This window comes from Nelumbo nucifera, chromosome 1 (assembly GCF_055504915.1).
Source record: "Nelumbo nucifera cultivar China Antique chromosome 1, China Antique-T2T, whole genome shotgun sequence".
In the NCBI taxonomy this organism is placed as follows: Eukaryota; Viridiplantae; Streptophyta; class Magnoliopsida; order Proteales; family Nelumbonaceae; genus Nelumbo; species Nelumbo nucifera.
Window position 1 is genome coordinate 161210244 of NC_142649.1, and position 21464 is coordinate 161231707.

The 21464-nt window shown below is 36.6% G+C and overlaps 1 protein-coding gene, 1 long non-coding RNA gene and 1 other non-coding gene across 7 annotated transcripts; 1 reads left to right on the plus strand and 2 right to left on the minus strand.

The window, feature by feature from the left end:
* Window positions 1–710: 710 nt before the first annotated feature.
* On the minus strand, window positions 711–11170 carry LOC104610050 (uncharacterized). Of its 4 annotated transcripts, XR_737365.3 has the most exons (6): window positions 10418–11170; window positions 8166–8292; window positions 5290–5370; window positions 5036–5177; window positions 4267–4333; window positions 3382–4144 (listed from the first exon to the last, which is right to left on the minus strand). It is a non-coding gene; the product is annotated as an uncharacterized LOC104610050 (long non-coding RNA). The 4 variants fall into 4 exon arrangements; XR_016080519.1 differs by lacking the exons at window positions 3382–4144; window positions 4267–4333 and adding an exon at window positions 711–1391; XR_016080520.1 differs by lacking the exon at window positions 4267–4333 and having other exon boundaries at window positions 3382–4081.
* A 427-nt stretch (window positions 11171–11597) lies between these two features.
* LOC104610049 (rubisco accumulation factor 1.1, chloroplastic-like) lies at window positions 11598–16909 on the plus strand. Of its 2 annotated transcripts, XR_016080518.1 has the most exons (2): window positions 11598–13262; window positions 16598–16909. XR_016080518.1 is itself a non-coding variant. In XM_010276513.3 (1 exon), exon 1 carries the CDS (start codon window positions 11749–11751, stop codon window positions 13099–13101), a length of 1353 nt encoding a protein of 450 aa, XP_010274815.1. In that variant the 5' UTR covers window positions 11598–11748; the 3' UTR covers window positions 13102–13424. The 2 variants fall into 2 exon arrangements, 1 of the variants encoding a protein (XP_010274815.1); XM_010276513.3 differs by lacking the exon at window positions 16598–16909 and having other exon boundaries at window positions 11598–13424.
* Window positions 16910–20173: 3264 nt separating this feature from the next.
* On the minus strand, window positions 20174–20265 carry TRNAY-GUA (transfer RNA tyrosine (anticodon GUA)). Its single transcript is given in 2 exon segments — window positions 20174–20209; window positions 20229–20265. It is a non-coding gene; the product is annotated as a tRNA-Tyr (tRNA).
* Window positions 20266–21464: the final 1199 nt, after the last annotated feature.

The window sequence follows — 21464 nt, forward strand, 5'->3', positions numbered from 1 at the left end:
AATAATAATAATAATAATAATAATAATAATAATAATAATAATAATAATAATAATAATTACAAATTAATTTTACTAATTATTAATTATTAATTATTTTAATATTTTTATTAAACTAATTATTTTTTATTAATTTTCCTTGTGTTATTTATTAATTATTAATTATTTTTATTAAATAGTAATTTTTAACTATTTCATAATTTTTTAAAAATTATTTTAATTTTTATTTGTGTAAGTTATTAATTAGTAATTATTAATTATTTTAACATTTTTATAGTCACTAATTGTTTTTAATTTTAATCGTTTCATTTATTAATTAGTAATTTTTAATTATTAATTATTAATTTTTTATTTTTTATTTGTATTGTTTCAATATTATTTTGAGGTTGAAAATTATTTTTTATGAGATAATGCAAATTGAGTTCAACATTTCCAAATAGTATGTTCTAGGGGTAAAATAGTAAAATCAATAAATTTTAGATGTAAAGGGTTGATCCAACACAAACAAACTTATAGATTTAGAGCCTCTAAAAAGTAAAAAAACACATATGCTTCTTTTCAAATTTTAGACAATATCTTTTTAACTTTTCAAATCTGAAATTTCAAATTTATCAAACGCCACCTAAGTCTAGAAATCATCCGCAAAAACTAAATAGGAGGGAGGAATAGATCATTTCATCATTCGGTTCTAACATCAAATCAAGACTCATATGTAATGTAACCATAGAAGAAAAATATTTTATTTATAATAAAAACTGATGGTGCACGATCTGATAGCTCCTTGCTATAGGACGGTTCAGACACCGAACTAAGTAGGTCACTTGGTCAAGCTGCTAAGAAAAAGAGAAGATCAGAGTACCTAGGCTACTTTACCTAGTGTGGGCACTCCATGCTTAAGCTGGCGAACTAGAGTTTTTTCTGAGAGCTAGGAAGCAAGAAAGAGTTAGAGAGCTTGAGTGCTAAATTGTGCATACCTTATATGGTTGGAGGTGAGGCCCTTATATAGGTGGGTTGCTGTGAGTCTCATGAAACGCGTCTGGGATCTCTAACTTATCTGGTTTGGAGGTGGTTTCAAGCCTGGAGATGACTTCATGCAAGCAGGTAATGCTTATCCAATCCCACCTGAAGTGGGCGGGGTGATAACCAGCTCTTCCAATGCGGCGTCATGATCCTAGGGACTTCGGAGGCGATAGTCTGCTTAAGGGGGAGGTCACTCGGCACACCAGGCAAGTCGCTAACCAGAGTGAGGTTGGATTGGTGGAAGCAGGTCACCTCTTACACCAACTTGAGGTTCTTCCAAGCTGTTCGCAGTTCGGCCTACCAGGGTGGTGCCAAGGTCGCTGAAGTGTTCGATGTAGTCTGCTTACATGGTACTAAGGTGTCACTTTGTTGTTCTACAATGACACATGTCACGATATCATTGAAGGACCAAATTACCCCCTCATCAAAAGTATTTTACAACTAAAACTCATATTAATAAAACACCAACCTAAGGCTAGCCCATCAAACATGAGTTTTGCTTCAATCAGGGCAAAGCCCATTCAAACAACCTTTACAGTTTTGCATTGAGAATACAAAAACCAACAAAAGTTAGGCCAAACAGCACCCAATAGCAATGAGTAAATAAACAAATAAAACTAAGCAATTTCTGCGAACAAAAATAACAGATTCCAAAACTAGCTAATAACTTGCACCAGTCTCAACATGAACCTGACCACTTAATAACCACATCACTACACCGCCGCCCCCCCCCCCCCCCCCACCACAAAAAAAAAAAAAAAAAAAGTGGATAGAACGGCTCAACAAGTAGAAAACTTCCGATTAAATAAAAAATCATCCAAATGAAAGCAAACATAACAAGAGAGTTTAAATCCGGAGTCCAAAGGAAATGAAATCCCAACTGAGCTCTCATGAAGACAAGAGTCGTAGGTGCATCAAGAAGACAACCAGATAGAAACCCTTTAGAAACTCAAAAGGGTCCACTTTTAAGGTCTCTTGTAAGGATGCCAATTTTTTTCATCCTCGATGGAGACCCGAATTCTCCAACCTGATGGGGGTTGGGGATGGGGATTGTTTTGGCAAGGCAGGGATAGGGACGGTGATTAATCCCCGATCAGGGTCGAGGATGGGGATTGAGGTCCTCACCCCACCCCAACCCCGATTATATATATTAAATGTTATTTATATTAAATATATATTATTATATTATTTATATTATATATAAATATAATTTTTTATTTATTTTAAATAAATTTATTTTTCAAAAAAATATATTGTTATCTAAAAACATTTCGGGGATTTGGGTCCCTACAAGGAACCCATCCCCATTAAGGGTCGGGGATGGAGGACAAATTTTATCCCCGGTGGGGATCAGAGCCGGGATGGGAGTTAATTTCAAAATCGGGGGTCAAGGATGGGGAATATGATCCCCGCCCCGTTGTCATTCCAAGTCTCTTGTTGACCGTAGTGGAGACTTGGGATCAAATTCCGTCTTCACCTGGATTGGGGGTTTATGGATTGGGGGATGAGCTATCCCATCTTTACCTAGATTGGTGGGGGTGGGGGCCCACTTGTGTAGCCCTTCAAAAAGATATAATATATATATATATATACACACAAATAAGTACCATGTACTTTGGAGGTAGTAACACTTAGGTACCCTTAACTTTCGAATACAACGCTTAGGTACCCTAAACTTTCAAAAATAGACATTTAGGTCCATTCATTAATATTTTGTCAATTAAATATTTTATAATATCAAAATTACCCTTCACATCACAACAGACAACAACGTTAGAGGAAGCATCTTCTTACAAGAAAATAGGGCGAGTATTCGACGAGCCTGTATGATAGAGAAATGGATGGAGAATGTTGTGAAAAACCCAAGAAAACATATTCGAATGGCACCCAACCTAAAAGTAAAAGTAGAGATAAAGAGAAACAAGTGCAAAGAACACATACAAATTTACATGGTAAGGCTTATAGCCTACGTCCATAGGCGAATAAGGAACAAAAAATCCACTATAAAGTTGGCAATGGAAAAGAAATATAGAGTTATGCCCTCACAAAAAAATAAAAAAACCCTAAGCCCCAAATACACCCAATGTCTCGCTCGTCTCTCACAAGACAAATTCTAAATACAAGAGAGAAAACCCCTGAAAATACATAACTCTTTGTATTCGGTTTGGACCTATAAGATGAATATGGATCGGGTCCATACCGCCGTAGGGGCTACACCCCCCACCCCCAATGGTGATTTGTGGTGGGGGCTAGGCCTACTCATCCACCACAAATCACTATGAAAATTTGCCTTTGGGTTATTCTCAAATTAATTCAAAGCGGATTCAAGAAGCAAGTCGCCACAAAGAATTCAAGGCACAAACATAACAAATCTCCACTTTGGCTTGAATTTTCTCAAACATCACAAAATAGTAATCTTCCTCCACCTTCTCCAACAAAAGCCCCAATGGGCAAACTCAAATGTTGCAAACACCAATCAAGTCCAAGGAATGCTTGAACTTAGCCACAAGAAGAGGCTTTGTTAACATATCAGCTAGGTTATCTATAATACCAATCTTCTTCACAATGATATTTCATTGTTTTACAACATCACAGATAAAATGGCATCCCACATCAATGTGTTTCGTCCTCTCATGATACATTTGATCCTTAGTCAAATGAATAGCACTCTGACTATCACAGTAGACAACAGCCACATTTGGACCAAAACTGAGTTTACCAAACAAACCTCTTAGTAAACTGGCCATCAAACTTCGAATCAGCAATTCAGAAGGATCCATCGAAATCCTCTGTTCCTGGTGGTGGACTGCACCCTCTTACTCGATACGTGATGAACTACTTGACCTTATTGGCCGATTACAATGGAAGTCTTTCCAATATCATTGCCAATGGACCTGTGCCGATGCAATCTCCACTTCTAGAGTCTTACTACTCGAGCCCAAGCTGGGTGGATAACCAGTCATCGGCGATTTCCATCTGATTGGTATGGATCATACTGGTCGTCCTTTGCAAACTTGATGGTAAGGCCGAGTTGTACAAGAATGTCTCTCTATCATATCTCTTTCTGGCCAACAATATCCAATACGTCGTGTCAAAGGTACTGTGGTCAAAGATCCCATTGGTTGGCCTGTGCACAGTGTAGGAAAATGGCTACACTCATGAAAAGTAGAATTCTAACCCTACAATGAAATTAAGAGGAAAACAAAAAGCAGAAAAGGGTACATATTTTGTCTCATTAAGGGTATTTACCTCTTTGATCGCCTCATGCGCATCTAAGCTATTAAGTTGGTTAGTGCCCTAAAACCCACTCACTCTCCTAAAATATCAATTACATGCAATATAAATAAGACCGAAACAAACCAGAAACTCAAAATCTCAAACAGAAAAGCGGAGTTTCTACACAACAGATTGGAAACAAGTCATCTTATAATCTACATAAATAAATAATGTTACAGAGAACATCCTCTCCCCATGTATGGGCTGGCCTTCCCCTCCAATAAAAAACAGAGAACCTTAGAAAGGTGAAAGGTCCTAAGGATGCTCCAGAGTCCAGAGTTTCCCTGAATCCAAATGCCTAGCCTGATGCACGGGAAGGCACATTCTCCAGTACATCTTCTTGAAAGAAACTATGTACATTAACCCCAACCAAATGCGCTTTGCAATATCACATTTAGGATAGATAAAGGTACAGGCCGACTAAGGTTTCTTTTCTCATCCGATAAAAATATATGGAATAAAAGTGATTTTTTCTAGTTTTTTTTTCTTTTTTTGTTTTTTTGTTTGGTTAAGACTTTAAGAGGTATCAATGAACCAGAGCCGAAATAAAGAAAAAATATGGTTGTAGTCCCTATATGTGTTCTTTTACAAGGACCTCGTTTCAAAAGAATAGTAACTCTGTAACAAAGACATATCAATAACCAATGCCCGAAATTCTTTCGTTCCGGAACATCAATGAAAAATCAAAACAATGAATGAATGAAATTATCAAATCAAATGAATAAAATGAACCAGTACTTACACAGTGACTTTCGATTCAAAAGGATGCTCGTCTTCGATATGCGAACATGGAAAAGTAATATCGTAATCTTCATAACAAAACGGGCAGGGGAAATCAGGACGAACATCCTCTTCAACCTCAAAGTCGTCGATGCACAACCCATCTAGCATCCATGCCATCATCATGGAAGAAAATTCGTTTTCTTATAGAAAATAACAAATTGAAAACCAAAAAAATCATACATTTAATGATCAAAACGAAATCAGGATGCCTACCTAAGTGAGAGTTCTGATGGCGCTGCAACGCATATTGGTGTTTGGCAGCAGCAAGGCGTGATGTCCAAAGATCGGAATCCACTGAAGACCAGACGTTGAAGACGATTAAACAAATATGTTTTCACTTCTAAATAATCAATAAAAAAATATAATTTAAAAAACAAACCAGTACGAAAATATACAATCTTTTCGGTTTTTACTTCTCCTCTCTTCCTCTTCTTTTTCTGATATTTTTCTAGCGTTCTTCATTGATCTTTTTCTGGTTTATTTGACTTTTTCTAGTTTTTTTCGTCTTCTCCGGCAATGGCACTGGATTCTTCGATTTCAACTTTTTTTGGCATTGTGTTTGAGCGTTGATTTCAATTTTTCTGGCTTGCATTCGCTTGACATCACTGGCGTGAGGGATAGGGCTGTTCACAAATAAATCCAAACCGATCAACCCAGCCCGACCCAATCCGAGTTGGCCAGTTTTTCTTTACTACCAGTCGGTTTCGGGTTGGAAAGATAAACAAACCAATAGTTCAGTTCAGTTTTGGTTTTCATATGTGAAAACTGAAACTAAACCGAACTAAACCAAGTTATGTGAAAAAATATCTTTTAAATATAGCTATTTTAGTTTTAAATAATAAATATATATCTGAAAAAATATATATTCTAAAATATATCAGATATATATTTCTGAAATATATATTTCCAAAAATTAGAAAATATATATTTTGATATATTCATATATGTTTTGGTTTTAAATATATATTTTCAAAAAATATATTTTGAAATATTATATATAATATTAGCACTTTGACTTCATGTGCATTGTGCAAGCTTGGAGTTGGTTGAAACACAAACCGACCCAAATCGACTCAAGCTGAACAGGTCAGTTTTACTTAATAAAGGGTCGGTTTCGGTTTGATTTATAGGTAACCCGACCAGGTCGGGTCAGTTGAAAAAACACTAGTAAACCGACCCAACCCAACCCGTGAACAGCCCTAGTGAAGGAGCTGGTTCTTGGAATCTCAGTAACTGCAAGTGTGAATAGTGGTTTCCACTTGCATTGGTCAAAATAGCTAATGGGGTCATTTTCGTAATTTCAATCAAGAATTCATGTATTATTCAAAATAGCTGAGGGGTATTTAGGTCTTTTTCGTCTTCTAATTGATGGTGAGTTAATGCCAAGTACTAAATTATCGTAAAATGAAAGTTTGGATACTACATTGTTGTATTTTAAAATTCAGATGCTAAATTGGCACTCGGCCTAAAGTACAGAGTACCTATCCGAAATTTTTTCCATAAATTAATTATTCATAAAGGGGAGAAATTGACTATACTTTATAGGACTAAATGTGGGGATTTTTTAAAAATTTGCTCACTTATCTATCTCACAAAAGGACTAACAATATACTCCATTTTAATACATCCCATAAGGATCTAATAATAATAATAACTAGCAGAGGGGCCCCTGCATTGCAGGGACTTGGAGAAATGAAATTATTGTATAGAAAAAAGAGAAGTTGAGAAGTTATTTTTTTAGTGAAAGTATCTTAGAAAAAAAAGTTACTTAAAATAATTTAAAATTTATATCCAATTTATTTTGCTAACATTGATTCCCTGAATGCATCTCTACTTGAATTGATCCAGCAGCATGCAACATGCAACAAAGGAAAACACCAAACTTCAGCTTTCCATTACTCTATCATCTTCTTGGTTAAAGTTCTAATTTCAAATGAAGGGGCCTTCTTTTGGAACTGGGATAATACAAAGGTGAGAAGCATTGGTGAAACTGAAGCACCATTAGTTAAAAAACAAGAACAACTACAACAATCAACAGCACAACCGAGCAGATCAATGCCTGGAACCATGTCAGAATTAGACTAAAAAGCCAAGGTGATGCCCCAATGTCCAGGGTATCTAAATATTTCACATTTCCGGTGAAGGGATCCACATTTTTATATTATTATTTATATTTTTTAATGAGATTAACTTATATGGAATTGGTAAAAACTAATTTTGAAACAAATAATTCTTATAATTTCAATAGTTTCTAATAATTCACCCATAACTAAAAATAATTTACTGTTAGTTATTACAAATAATACAATGATAATTGTTGTTGTAAATTTTACAGAATTTTGAAAATTTTAAAATAATTCATGAATAACAAAATTACTATAATATTGGAATTTCCATAATTATCAAATTACAAAAGCAACAAAAAAATATTTCAAAAATTACTCTTATTATTTTTTATTTATCAACATTTTTTATCATTGCAATAAATTAATGATAAGTGTGGTAAATTAAAATAATTATCACAAATGTTTGTTAATTTAATAATTTTCACAAATAATAATTACAATTCACAACATAAAATTATATATGATTATGGATAAATTCCTTAGAGACAAAGGGCTTTTAAATAACCAGAAAAGAAGCAGAATATATGCAATATGGATTAAATAATAAAGGAGTAGAAATTAGGGTAAACTTAATTGGAGACTAAGAGATATCTCTTATGATCAACGAAACTAAGAGATATCTCTTGTGATCAGCGAAACTAAAAAATATCTTTTGCCTTGGTGGTGGTTCTTCATCAGTGAAAAAGCATCGGCCAAAATAAACCTATCATGTTTCATTCATCCAATCTTAAAAGATGTGTGTAGTTTGTTAAAAATAAATAAATAAGCTTACTACATTAATCATGATACTAGATAGCACTTATATAAGAATGCGGTGAATTGTAATCAACCAAAAAATAAAAATAAAAATGAAAGCAAAACAACACCCTAATATAGACACATCGGATAGCCAGTAATGACAATCAAAGGGGAAAATGAAGAGGAGGGGAGAGTTAGGACAAATATAAACAGAGTAAAGCTTACCAACATGGTTGAGCTTTTTTAATCTATTGCACACTTGCAGGCCAATTTCTCCCGAGCGGTATTAACCATGTTGATTCATACTAGAAGTCCAGCTGCCCATGCATTGCAGATTAGACATATAAAATTCCTACATAATTCATAGGAAAATAATTACTCATGAATGTTCTGCGTAACTTTAAATTCGAAACACTCGTAACACCGGTTAAAAAAAAAAGAAACAAAAATAATCTCAAGAATATCGGTGACATTGACAAATGACAATTACCTACTTAACAGTCACGAGATCTATCATTCTCATTGTCGGAGTTCACATTTTCACAAAAATGATTCAATTACACCAATGGATCATACAAAATTCTAAGAAATTGATTGTAATTGATCATACAAAATTCACTGGCATAACCTTGATGGTGACAACCTCCATAAGTGCTTCCTTGGATTTTTCTTGCCCTAGGTAGAACCTATTTTCTATCTTCCCAAATTGACCATAGGATGGGCATCCTTCTTTTTTAGGACTGAATCAAAAGTGCTAATCTTTCCTGGGGTTGCCAACCATAAAGAGAAGCATACTCTAGGTAGAACAAAAGAAAGACAGTTTTTTTTTTCAAGCAATACATGCTAATCGGGGTTAAAAATCAAAGTCCGGCCCTACAGGGAAAATATTTAGTGGCAAGAGACCTAATGATTGGGTTTGGGGCAACCAATTTCTAGTATCAAGGGTAGATGGAGAATAAAAACATCCCTAGGACTGTTGATAAGAGAGACGAATTCCTCTATCTTGGAATTCGTAGGAAGATGTTTAAGTTTAAATGTCAGTCCAAACCATTGTCATCATTTAATAGGAGCCAAAAATTATAGCATCCTTATGCAAGGTGAACTGAAATACACATGGGAAAGAGGAGCTCAAACTGTAGTTGCAAAAATGGTGTGAGTTGATGTTACTGTCCCACTTGTTTGTGTTCATCCTGAATTTCTTGCAGATAATGGATGTCAAAAGGTTTGATTGCTCCTTGCACATAGATATCCAATCCTAATAAGGTCTCTTTTTCTCCTCCATCCCATAAAAAATTTCCGATGAAGTTGTTCAATATGGCCTCTCAACTTATTAGGATTCTGGAACACTAAAAGATAGTAAACCAGGAGATTTGCCCAAGCATAAGTCTTCCTCATTTAGTGTTTAGAGATGTACTTCCTCTTCCACATTGCTAACCATTTCTGACATTTTCCAATTACTTGATATCAATAAGGCAAAAATTGTGGGTTTGCACCCAAGGTCCCAAAAATCTAATTGGATATTTCTCCACCCTACCCCCCAAATTGTTTTATTTTATTTTTTTTTTAATTCTTTGCCCAAGATCTTGTATTCACAACTATAGTTTCTACTACTTTTTCAAGAAACCATGAATATAAAAAGTCACCCATTCCCCATTTTTCTTTTCTAACCATAACTTCAGAAAGGATGAAATAATCGACAATAATAGCTAATTTTTTTTATAAGTATCAATTGTAATAACTAAAAACCCCTCTAGAACTACAATTGTCTTATGATGTATCTTCTTTTTTGATATGGATGTACCGGTTAGGTGAAATCTCTTCATCGTTGGACTATAATTCTTTATTTTTTATTTTCAAGTATTTTCTCAAAATTCTAAAATTTAATGCCAAAACCAGTGATTCAAATCTAGTGGTAGTAGGAAGGCATGGCGGCATGGAAAACTTATATTTCTAAATAATGTGTAGAACTTTCTTGGGGCCATTAATACCCATGACAGGTTTGGTCCCTTCTTAAGATTACTATCTTTGAATGTTGGCAACTAACATCTCATAACTACAGAGAGTAAATAATATGTGCCCTTCAAGTATTAAGAATCACCAACCAACCATAACACACGCAGTGCTAACAAAGTAGTTGAAAGTTCCCAAAAGTTTACTGGAGCCAATGTATTAATCTCTGCTGGGGGAAATTAATGGATTCCCTAAATAGATCTACAATTTTCCTAAGGAATTCAATATAACATATCTTGCACACCCATAAACAAACAAACAAACAATTTTTATAGAAAAAATACAAATAACAAGTGTTCTCAGGAACCAAACACTGGAATTAAAATGATGCCGACATGAAATGAAGTACAATTAAAATGAAATGTTGCATGATGCCATTTGGGTGCAACTGACGATGCTAAAACATAAACAAATAGATGAGATTATCCAAACTTGAAATTGCCATGTTAAGGTCAATGATGTCTCACCGAATTCTTCTGATTGTCATGTTCTGCATCATCTACAGGTCCTTGTATTCTGCGACTCCCTTTCAAGATTGGTGTATTCTAAAAAGAAGGTTAAATTCACCATTAATTATCCTCTCCTATTCCATGACTATAACAACTTCAAGACAACTAAATGCTAATGATAAAATACAATTATTGAATCACCAAAAGGAGACCATGTCTCTAAACATAATGCTGCCATGGTTGAAAAGCATAATGTTTCACAAATACTGGAATGATGATTAATTTAGCATGCACATTATTCAGAAGTAAATCAGTAATGCCCCAACCAATATACTGAAAACCAAAAGATTCACTTCCCAGATTAATCAAAAACCCTAAACAGAGCGATAAAAAAAAAGCCAATAAATTCTATAAAATGAATCTTAAATAAGCAGACTTTCTCCAACACAGAAAACCCCAAACCGTCTAACAAAATTGTCACAGATTTGAAGCCCAATATTTAGCTCCCCTCCCAAGAATCCATGGCGAGAGAGGCGAGACGAGACGAGAGAGAAGACAGACGAGAGAGGAGAAAGAGAGAAAGAGATGAGAGAGAAAGAAACACTACAGGAAAAAGAGAAAGAAGAGAGAGTGAGATAAAAAGAGGCGAGTAGTGGGAAGACAGAGAGTGAAGAGAAAGAAGAAAGAAATGCCACATGGACACGTATCGTGTCATTCGGATACGTAACTTTCGTGCAAAGAGATGTTGTATATACTCTGTTTGCATGAAATGCCACAGGGACATGCTCAGACTTGCTCTATTTTATAAGCAACTTTCACTCGGACAGGTAACGTGTTGTGGACAAAGACTTTGTTTTACACGTATATAACAAAATTGGCTAATTAAACACAAAAACACCCAAACAGTACATATAAAATAACACGTGGCGAAAGAGGAGAACATCCTAATCGTAATAATAATAATAATAACAATAATAATAAGTATTCAATCTAAGCCGAAACCAATACATAAAAATATCCAATTCTATCGTTTAATATTAAGACAATTTCTGATTTTTACTTTCCAGGCCACCGAAAAAAGGAAAAAAAAAATCCATGGTACCGAAACAGAAGGTAACCTGCCTAAGACTTTAGCCAAACATTCTAGTCGTACCTTTCGGGTAACATAGCAGAACGAGTCACAACTCACAAAGAGGTTTGATGGACTTTTCCAAAAATAAAAACTAACAGATAAGGCTCTCCTGCCACTCTTTATACCCGACTCCACCATCTGCTGATCTGCGCCTTCACAGTTCTCAGTCGCAACTTGCACGCCATCAACAGTCTACACCAGACCACAGTCCAATATCATGCTCTTCCTAAACCCACCTAAACCACTCTCCCTCTTCGAAGCCAAGTTCCAACCCTCTCCATTTCTCAACCCACATCCCCATCTCCGCCTGCTTAAGTCATGCACCCTCCTTCCCAAACCCCTCTTCAAACCCACCACCATCTCAGCCTCTGCTACTTCCACTGGCAGCTCCACCCCTTCGAACCAAGTCTACCAACCTTTTCGCCCACCTCCCTCCCCTCTCCCCTCTCAGTTCCGCTCCCTCGATACCAATGGCCGCCTCGAAATTCTTCAAAATCGCTTAGGCCTCTGGTTTGAGTACGCCCCACTCATCCCTTCCCTCTCCCAAGAAGGCTTCTCACCGTCCTCCATCGAAGAGGCCACCGGCATCTCCGGTGTTGAGCAGAACCGGCTTGTCGTTGCTGCCCAAGTCCGCGATTCCCTTGTTCAATCCAAGATCGAGCCGGAAACGCTCTCCTTCTTCGATACCGGCGGTGCTGAGCTCCTCTATGAGATTCGCCTCCTTAGTGCCGCTCAACGCGCTGCTGCTGCCCGTTACATCGTCCTTAATCGCCTCGACCCCCGTGGAGCCCAGGAGCTCGCCCGGGCTATGAAGGATTTCCCACGCCGACGCGGGGATGAAAGGTGGGACAGCTTTACTTACTCTCTCCCCGGTGATTGCCTCTCTTTTATGTATTATAGGCAAAGCAGAGAGCACCGAAATCCGTCGGAACAGCGGACATCTGCATTGGAACGTGCACTGGAGGTAGTGGAATCTGAGAAGGCGAAAGCGAAAATTTTAGATGAATTGGAAGGAAAATCGGGTCGGGAAGAAGGGACAGATGGGGAAATTGGGGTTGGAATTAGGGTTCCGGTGGTGAGGATGAAGATCGGAGAGGTTGCGGAGGCAACGTCTGTGGTGGTATTGCCGGTCTGTGGAGCAACAGAAGGGGCGAGAGCGGTGGAGGAAGCGCCTGGAGAGTGTAGGAGCGAAGGGGAGTTCGGAGTTGTGGTTGCGGAGAAAGGATGGAGGAGGTGGGTGGTGTTGCCGGGTTGGGAGCCTGTGGTGGGGTTGGGAAGAGGAGTGGTGGTTGCGTTTCCGGATGCTAGGGTCCTGCCTTGGAAGGTAAATAGGTGGTACAAGGAAGAGGCCATTCTGGTGGTGGCCGACAGAAGGACAAGGGAGGTGGTGGCTGAAGGTGGGTTTTATTTGGTTGGTTCTAAAGAAGGTGGTAGTGATGGTTTAAAGGTGGAGAGAGGGACAAATTTGAAAAAGTTAGGGGTGAAGGAGTGTTTGGGGAGTGTGGTTTTGGTGGTTAGGCCACCTAAGGAAGAAACCGATGACCAGTTGCAAGATGAGGATTGGGAGTGATACTAGCATAGAAAGGAGAAAGCAATATAAAGAAGGTTCTGACTTTGATTTGTGATTGGAATCAAGGTTAAGTGAATAATGGTTGGATATAAGTCCAACAATGACACTTCTGAAGAGATGCTAGTGGGAATTCTGAATCTTTATGTTGTTCCATTACAAATGTAAGCGCCATTAGATGATTTTACTGTTTTTTGACTTTTAAGTTCTGTATCATACATTTGATAATTTAAGTATCAATAGAGCAAGCTATTGACCTGTTTTGTCATTAAAGCATTAAATATTTTGAATTTGAGTTGTATTTTCAGGTTTTATATTCCATGAGATGCACATTATTCTTTGACATATTAATTTAATTTGTGAGTCACACTTAGTAATTTATACTGAGAAAAACCAAGAAAAAAGAAAAGGAAAAGGAAAACCAAACAGACACACCCCCTATTCCCCCAACAAGATTGGGTTTCATGGACCATCAATTGAGAATGCAATATTTACTTCTGCAGGACAACATGAATACTTGGTTCTGCAAGACAACATGAGTACTGTTATCAATCAAGAAACAAACGAAAAAAATCAATAAGAATATCAAAATCCAAAAGGGCAATGGTGATCATCAATTCTTTCCAAATTGTTAATTATCCACAAACTGATTTATCAAAATATTATCCACAAACTGATTTTGCATTATTAAGGTGGCATTGAATCTCCAAAATACTGGCACTTAAATTGATTTTGTTATTAGGGTGATTGTTATTTGGTGAGAATCTTGGATGAAGAGTAACATTGGAATGTTGATCTTATATCCCTCTCCAAGATCTACTAATATTTACGAATTATGAACAATTCAGAGGTCCACATTTGGATAAATTAAAAGTGACAGGAATTTATAGTGGTACATATATAGGACATATTTCACTTGTTCCACTTGGGTCCTAAACCAAGACACAAGAACTTGGCTGATACTTGATAGGGTCTCTTGGACGTGCTATAGATCTAGGTTGCAAAGATGAAGATGATAAGTGATCCATCAAAAAAAAAAGATGAAGATGATAAGCAATCTATCAAAAAAAAAAAAAAAAGATGAAGATGATAAGCACTTTTCCCTTCACACCAGGGTGTATTGGTGGTGCGGATTCAATTCATGTAGCCATTGCTCTATAATCCCACATGTAGTACTTCTAACTAAATTAAACCCTGTCAAGAGACTGAAGTTATGCACTTTTCCTATGTTCTCTCCAATATTGTCAGACTCAGAGAAGACTTTAAATTGTACCAGTCACTGAGTCACAGTTTTAACAGTCTGACTGACTAGTTTGACCATTCTGATCGGCTTACTCAAATAAAAAAGTAAGAGGAAATAAAATTAAAAAGTAGCAAATAATTCCAGACTATCTTTTAAATCTAATTTTTATCAGTAAAAAACCCAAAAGAATAAATATTATGGGTTATAAGAGGTATTTACACATGTATTTGAGGTAATTTTGACCTAGTCAACATTTTTAAGAACCAGGTAGCCTAAAAAACATTTTGGCTGCTAGTTCCTAGTTCTTATTGGTCCAACGTCTGGTCTGGTCTGGTCTGAATCTGACAATATAGGTTCTCTCTCCACATCCACAATGATGTTTTACATCCATCTTCCTCATTAACATGCTCCATCTCTCCCATATTCCAGGTCATTTGCCTCTTTTTTCTTGCTTTTGCTTTTCTTGAATTGCATTCTTCATCCCATCTCTTGGAGGTATAACACACATCCCCAAAGGTATTGTTCAAGATCAGGTAAAGAAAGTTCTAGTTGGATTTCTAAAAATGGAGTTTGGCTTAATCTGCAGTTTGAACTTTGCTTGGTACTGAAAAACTGCTCTTTTCCTATAAAACACACCCCACAAACATGATTAGTTCTTCACTTTATGGGTTTATAGGAATGAAATGTTAAAAAAAATGATTAACCATAGGCTTAGAAGTGATATATATATATATAAGGGGGAGAGATGGCTGGCATTCTCTCCACTGTTTGTAAATTTCTGGTACACTTTGTTTACAAGAAATGAATAAATTCCTGGTTATCAAAAAAAAAAAAAAAAAAAAACCAGTTCACCTATTGCCAGAAGTTAACTGTAAAATAGTTTACCCAGCCTTGCAGCATTCATGTAGCCAACCCCATATAATTGGGACAAGGCTTAATTAAACTGAGAATTTGTTGTGCTTTACAATACTATGGTTAAGCTTTGGAAATTGTCTAGGAACTTGGATTAGCTTAACACGATGGCTGTATGACAGGCTGTGGAACCAATGATATTGCCACCGCTGCAGGCCCCATGTATTTTAAGACTGGTGTGGGGTGTTATCATTTGTTCTGCAGCCAATGTGTTCATCCAATCCGATCTCATTATCTAGTGCTATCTTGTCTTTAGCTGTGTATAGAATCATTTCTGTCATGGTTTAACTATATTTAACCGAGATTGTGTTTTTATTGTTTAACCTAAAGGATCGTATTACAATGTCTGGTGTACGACTGCCATGATGAGGCTGATTCGATGTTATTCTGTTTTTTAGTGGTCTCCAACAGATCTTTTTGGCACAGAGCTTAGTATTTTGACAATGCTTAATTACTCATAATATAGCAGGAACTGCTGTTTCTTTTTAAAACACAGGGAAGCCATTTTTTCTTGCACTTACCAAGCCACTGCAAATTATTTGGTGGAGTATCCGAACTTAGATTTTTGTGGTTGGTACTGTTTTCTCGTGATGATGTCCATGGAAGGATACAAAGAAATGAAGAAAGTGATCTCTTTCTTTCCTTTCAAAGGATTTCACCAAATATCCAGTTGTATCACCCTTGCCAACATCGAGAATCACATGCATCTTAGAACAGTATGTTACCAGGTTCTGTTTTGTTGGTAAGCTGTACCATAGAGTGGGTTCCCAAAGCATTAGTCAAAAACTGTCATCTGACCCTATTCTTGCCATTAGCTTACTGAAATTAACTGCATTGTAGCAAAATGCCACTTTATCATCCATATGGTGATTTTATCTTTGATACCTGCTATTATTGAGCAGTTGTCTGCATTTTTTTTGTTATTATCAAATTTCATTTCTCATGACCTGTTGCTGCCTTTTTCACCTCGCTAGTGATCTTTGGATTCACTTTGATACAATTGATCAAGCAAGTTGTATGATTCACTGTTGGACAAGCATTAGCTCTTTAAACTCACTTCATGATTTTCTATTCTCCTGGAAAAGCATGAATATAATAATCTAAGAATGGCAATTACTTACTGCAAAGATCTTCCTTGTATTTTCTTCAATTTCTTCAATTTCTGCAAAGATCTTTCACACACAATGTACTTTGTGATGGATTTTAAACAAGTTATCCCCACAAACACAAAGGATCCATCTTCATGGACTTGAAAGTGGTTTCATGTCATGGCACTATTTCAACATGCATTTCCTTCATTCCAAATATTGGTTCTTATTTGTTGATTTGGTCATATTCTTTCAGTTCATTCAGTTGTATGCAACTCGCTCTTTGCCTGCCATTCTGTTAATTCAAATAGGAAGAACACTAACTCAATGTATGGAGCAACTTTCTTGAATGTTCAGACATTATTCCGGTGTCAGAAATCTCTAACTATGCCGAGATTCCTTTCATTTCTGAATAAGGTAAGGAAGCATATCATTAATAGTGACAAGAAGATTAAGAGGTTAGAACCCATATACACCAAGGCACTGCACAGTCAAGATATAAAGATGTATATGTTCTATCAAGAATCAATTTATAAGATGGTCCTTTTCTGACCATATAGAGCTTCTATTCTCAATGATCCTCTCTATCAACGAGTTATAAAATGTATATGTCAGAATGATCAAGATGTATATGTTAGAATGATCAAAATTCTCCCCCTTTTCCAACTTCTCATAATGAGTTATAAAACGTATATGCATTTCTTCATCCTTATCTGTTTTCTGAATCAGTTAGCCCATCTTCTACTGGTGAAATTAGATTTAAACAACATCCTACAATGGCACAACTTTATCATTTAGGAGAATCCAAGAACTCTGTTTTCATGACACATGTTCTCAAGCATTGCCTGGGTTCATTGAGAAAGGGGCAGAAGGCTTGTATGGAGAAACTCTACTCTCAAGTCTCAACCCAGATCTGTGGCAAGGATTTAGACTAGATATTTATGAGCTAGGTTAGCCCCATTGGAGTCCCATCATTCTTTAATGGTAGGTCTCACTGCATCCTTGAAGTTTCTATTTATTGCATTCCCTTTCCCAGCCCTGTCCATTCTTCATTTGCATGTGGTTATAGTTACAGTTCACAAAGGGAGTCAGTTCAGTTGGTTCGTACCACCTCAACTGCATCAAGATGATAATGGACTCTCTTATTGTAGTTGCCATTCCGTCTCAGATGTGGATCTCATTCTCTAGGACCATGTTTAGACTCTGGTTTAGTAGTTTTCTACAAATTCTACTTTGCAAGGTCGGATCCACCCATTCTTTAAAATCCAAGTTATCATTAAATCAGGAAACGTATTTTGGAGCAATTGCATCAATAGGCGTTGATCATTTTTAAGTTAAGCATTTAGGCTGCATTTGGCATTCTTTATTTTAAGGACTTATCTCCTTTTTGAAGTTAAAATGCCCCTATGACACTAAATTTTTAACAGCAATAAGGAGATAAGTCCTTAAAAAATAAGGAATGCCAAATGCAGCCTTACTCTTGAAATACCCTGGTTTGGGGAGGAAGTTCTTAATGTAATTTGTTTACATTGTATGCGACTTGAATGCATAATGTCCATATGCCTACCTAGAACTCTCTTTTTATCTCCTTTGACTATTCTTTTTGCTATTAAAATATTCAATGATTTTACTGTTGTGTATTTTGACAATCAAAATGACAAAATGACCGAAACTTGGATTTTTAAAACATTGCTTGGAGCTTGTTATGTTGTAAATCACTGATTACAACTTCATACTGTTCGTTGGGCATTCATTATTTGGAGTTGGGATCTCCTGCCAACAGAACAAGTTACAACACCCTACAAACATGATCTGATACTGCACATTTCACTGTAAAACTGGAGCCTTCCACAAAAGTGGAACTTGCCATGTATGAGATGTGTGGTATCAGATGATGTTGGTATGGTGTTGGAACGTTTCTTGTTGGCAGGTGATCTGGATCAAAGGTGAAATCGGCTTCAGTGCTCACAAGTACAAAAGTATTCTCAATGCAAGGCTGTACCAACGGTGTGAGACGATCGTGTGAGCATCGAAACCAATCTCGATTAAGGTTGTTTTGGTACCGATGCTGTTTTTACCAGGTGTTTGAGGTTGATATCACGTCACATAAAATAGTCAACTCTACATGGGAGATTGTTCTAATGTAGTAATGTAGAACTGTAGTGTCCTTCCGGTAAGTGTGGGTAGGGTTCCCGTGGGTAGGATTGTTAAAGCCCAAACACAGTACAGGAAATCCAGACTCACTTTGACTGGCATTCTTTAGTGGTTAACTGTCCTTACTAAATACATGCTTCTCTTTTTGTTGTTTTGTTTTTTTGGTAAGAAAGATTAACAGAAACAGAGAGAAAAGAACCAAACAACCAGAAACAGAGAATGAAAAAACTTTAAGGAGGTTTCTGAACTTCACACACCAAATTGCTTCTTTCAACCACGATCAAAGGAACAAGCCAATCTGGAGAATAATAACCAGCATTCAAACCTGACCTACCTTTTACAGCCAAAGCATGGGCTGCACTGTTACACATCCGACCTGTGAACACCAAACAGAAAATTAACCCCTCCAAAGCGAACAGATCATTGAGCAGAAGCCACACCCGACCTGTGAACACATGCTTGTTATTAGACATAAGTTGTATACCTGTTACCTAGGACTAGGAGTTCAGATTGGCGCCTCACAGCACATTGCAACTGTGTATTGGGAACATCTCCCAATGTAAGTACAGGAATGCATGCTGAGATGTGCATGTGGGGCACCTATGGGATGCTGTTGTGCTCTTGTTACCTACACAAACTTCTGTCAAGGATAAAAAGTAAAATAGCTCATACTAAATAATATTGAGACCGGATGCATCAGATTCAGTCCTCACAAGACTTTGCTCACACCATTTTCACAGCCATTTGCAACTTTGTATTGCGAATATCTCACTTGAATGGGGAGATTGTCTAATAAGACCTTAGACCTTGTTGGTTTTAAGATTTACTCATAAAAATAAATAAATAAGACCCTGTTCGTTTTTCAAGAACCTACTTTCCTGGGTTAAGTACACTTGCCCGTGTTCTTTTTTGTTTAATTTATTCACGTAAATGTATCTTGTGGGAGTATTTTTGACTATTTTAATCCTTTTCATTTAAATTCTATTTGGGACTCAACTTACTCAAGTCATCACTTACTCGGATAAGTGTAGAGATGCAAATCGCGCACAGCACGACAAGGCACAATAGCCCATGGGCCGTGCCAGGCCTGTCACGATGGTCCGTGCCGTGCTGGGTCTGAGGTTTTAGGTCAATGGGCCAGCATGGTCCAGCTTACAACCCGATCCAACACGACCCATATATATTATTTATATATTTTTTACATATATTTATATACGTTTTATATATATGTTTTGTATATATTTATATAATATTATATAAATAATAATTATATAATAATATATAGTATATAATACATTAATAAAATATTTTTTATTTTATTATACTAATTTATTTAATTATTGTATATATAAGTAATTATATACACAAAATTCATATAAAATTAAAAAATTAAGTTTTTTGTCGATTTTTTTTAAATAAATTGCTTTGGTCCGATGCACAACCCAACCTGCCCCACAGCACACCCCCAAAATTTTCACCCACTTTACACCTCTAGATAAGTGATACCTAAGAAAGGTAAGAATGGAGATGGAGTGGGGGTTATGGGTTCCGAAGATAGGCTACTCCTGTTGTGTAACCACATAGATCCGAAAAAAAATAAATAAAATACTAATAATAATAAACTGGCAGGGAGTCTGAACCGCAAGGAATGGAGGGCTGACAAAAATGAAAAATCAAATCCGACCTGCCGGATTCGAACCAGCGACCTAAGGATTATCTGATGGATCAACCAACTACAGTCCTCCGCTCTACCAACTGAGCTAAGGTCGGATCGATGTTATCCTTGTGTCAAAAGAAATTATATCCTATATTCAATAGCAGATTATTTTACATACTAACCCAATGTAACTGACGATGAGATAACAATACTTCATTAACCACCCTATGTTTCCACCACTGTTGACTATAAATAGAAAATTTAACATAGCTTTTTTGTTGAAATTCAATGCCAATGGATAAAGGTTATATTAAATTAGGGGAAAATCTATGATACAGGAAAGATATTGTATGGAAAGAGTTTTGACCAATCAAAATTCATCCATGAATTTTGATAAATTACACCTGGCTACCAGTTTATGATTCCAATTGATTGGTCAAAAGTTTTTCAGATATTGAATCTTTTTCATATCATAGTTGAACCCATTAAAGTAACATTTAATATTGCACTGCTGGCTCTTTTCTGTGCATGCATGTGCTTCGTTTTTATCTGCTAGCTCTGTGGCTTCAGCCTTCAGCTTGCCAAGGTTAAGTCAACCAAAGTCATCTGTTTGGCATCAATGCCCTTGCTTTAGAGTCAATTTTGTTGGCTTGAAAATCAAAAAACAGCTCCTTTTTATGTTTGGCATCAATGAGCACATATGATGTTTTCTGGGGAAATAATACTGGTTTCGTTTGATACCAGAGTGTTGTATATACATTTTCAGCATTGGTCTACATTATCCAACGCTTCAGATAATGCTACATTGGTGCCACATCATTATACCATTGGCAGTAAGGGGCTGGAACCTCAGAAAACGTTGAATTTGATATTTCCTGAGACTATACCTTCCTGATTTCCAAGACATGTATGGAGCAGCATAAGTATTTTATAGAAAAATGAAACCAAACATGAGGCCGGTTTTTGAGGCACCGCTTTTTCTGACATGGCACTGATGTGGTGCCATGTCAGACATCAAGTTCTTTTTCTGACATGGCAACGGCATCGATGCCAAACACCGCACTGCCATCAAGTTCTTTTCTACTGAAGCTGGTGGATATTTCCTTTACAGAGACAGAGCCTTGAATGACATTCTTGGACCAGCATGTTTGGCTACTCCTCGATGCTCTCAACACTAAAAAGCTTGTCATAGCTTAAACTAAATGATGCTAATTAAGCATGGACGCCCTTTTTCACTATCAAGCCTGTTCATCAAAGAAACTGAAAAACAAGCTATGCTAGACAAACTACAAACATGCACATGATCAATGTT

What these genes read in the sequence shown, in the direction of transcription:
- LOC104610049 (XM_010276513.3), top strand. Translation starts at nt 11,749, where the DNA reads ATGCTCTTCCTAAACCCACCTAAACCACTCTCCCTCTTCGAAGCCAAG.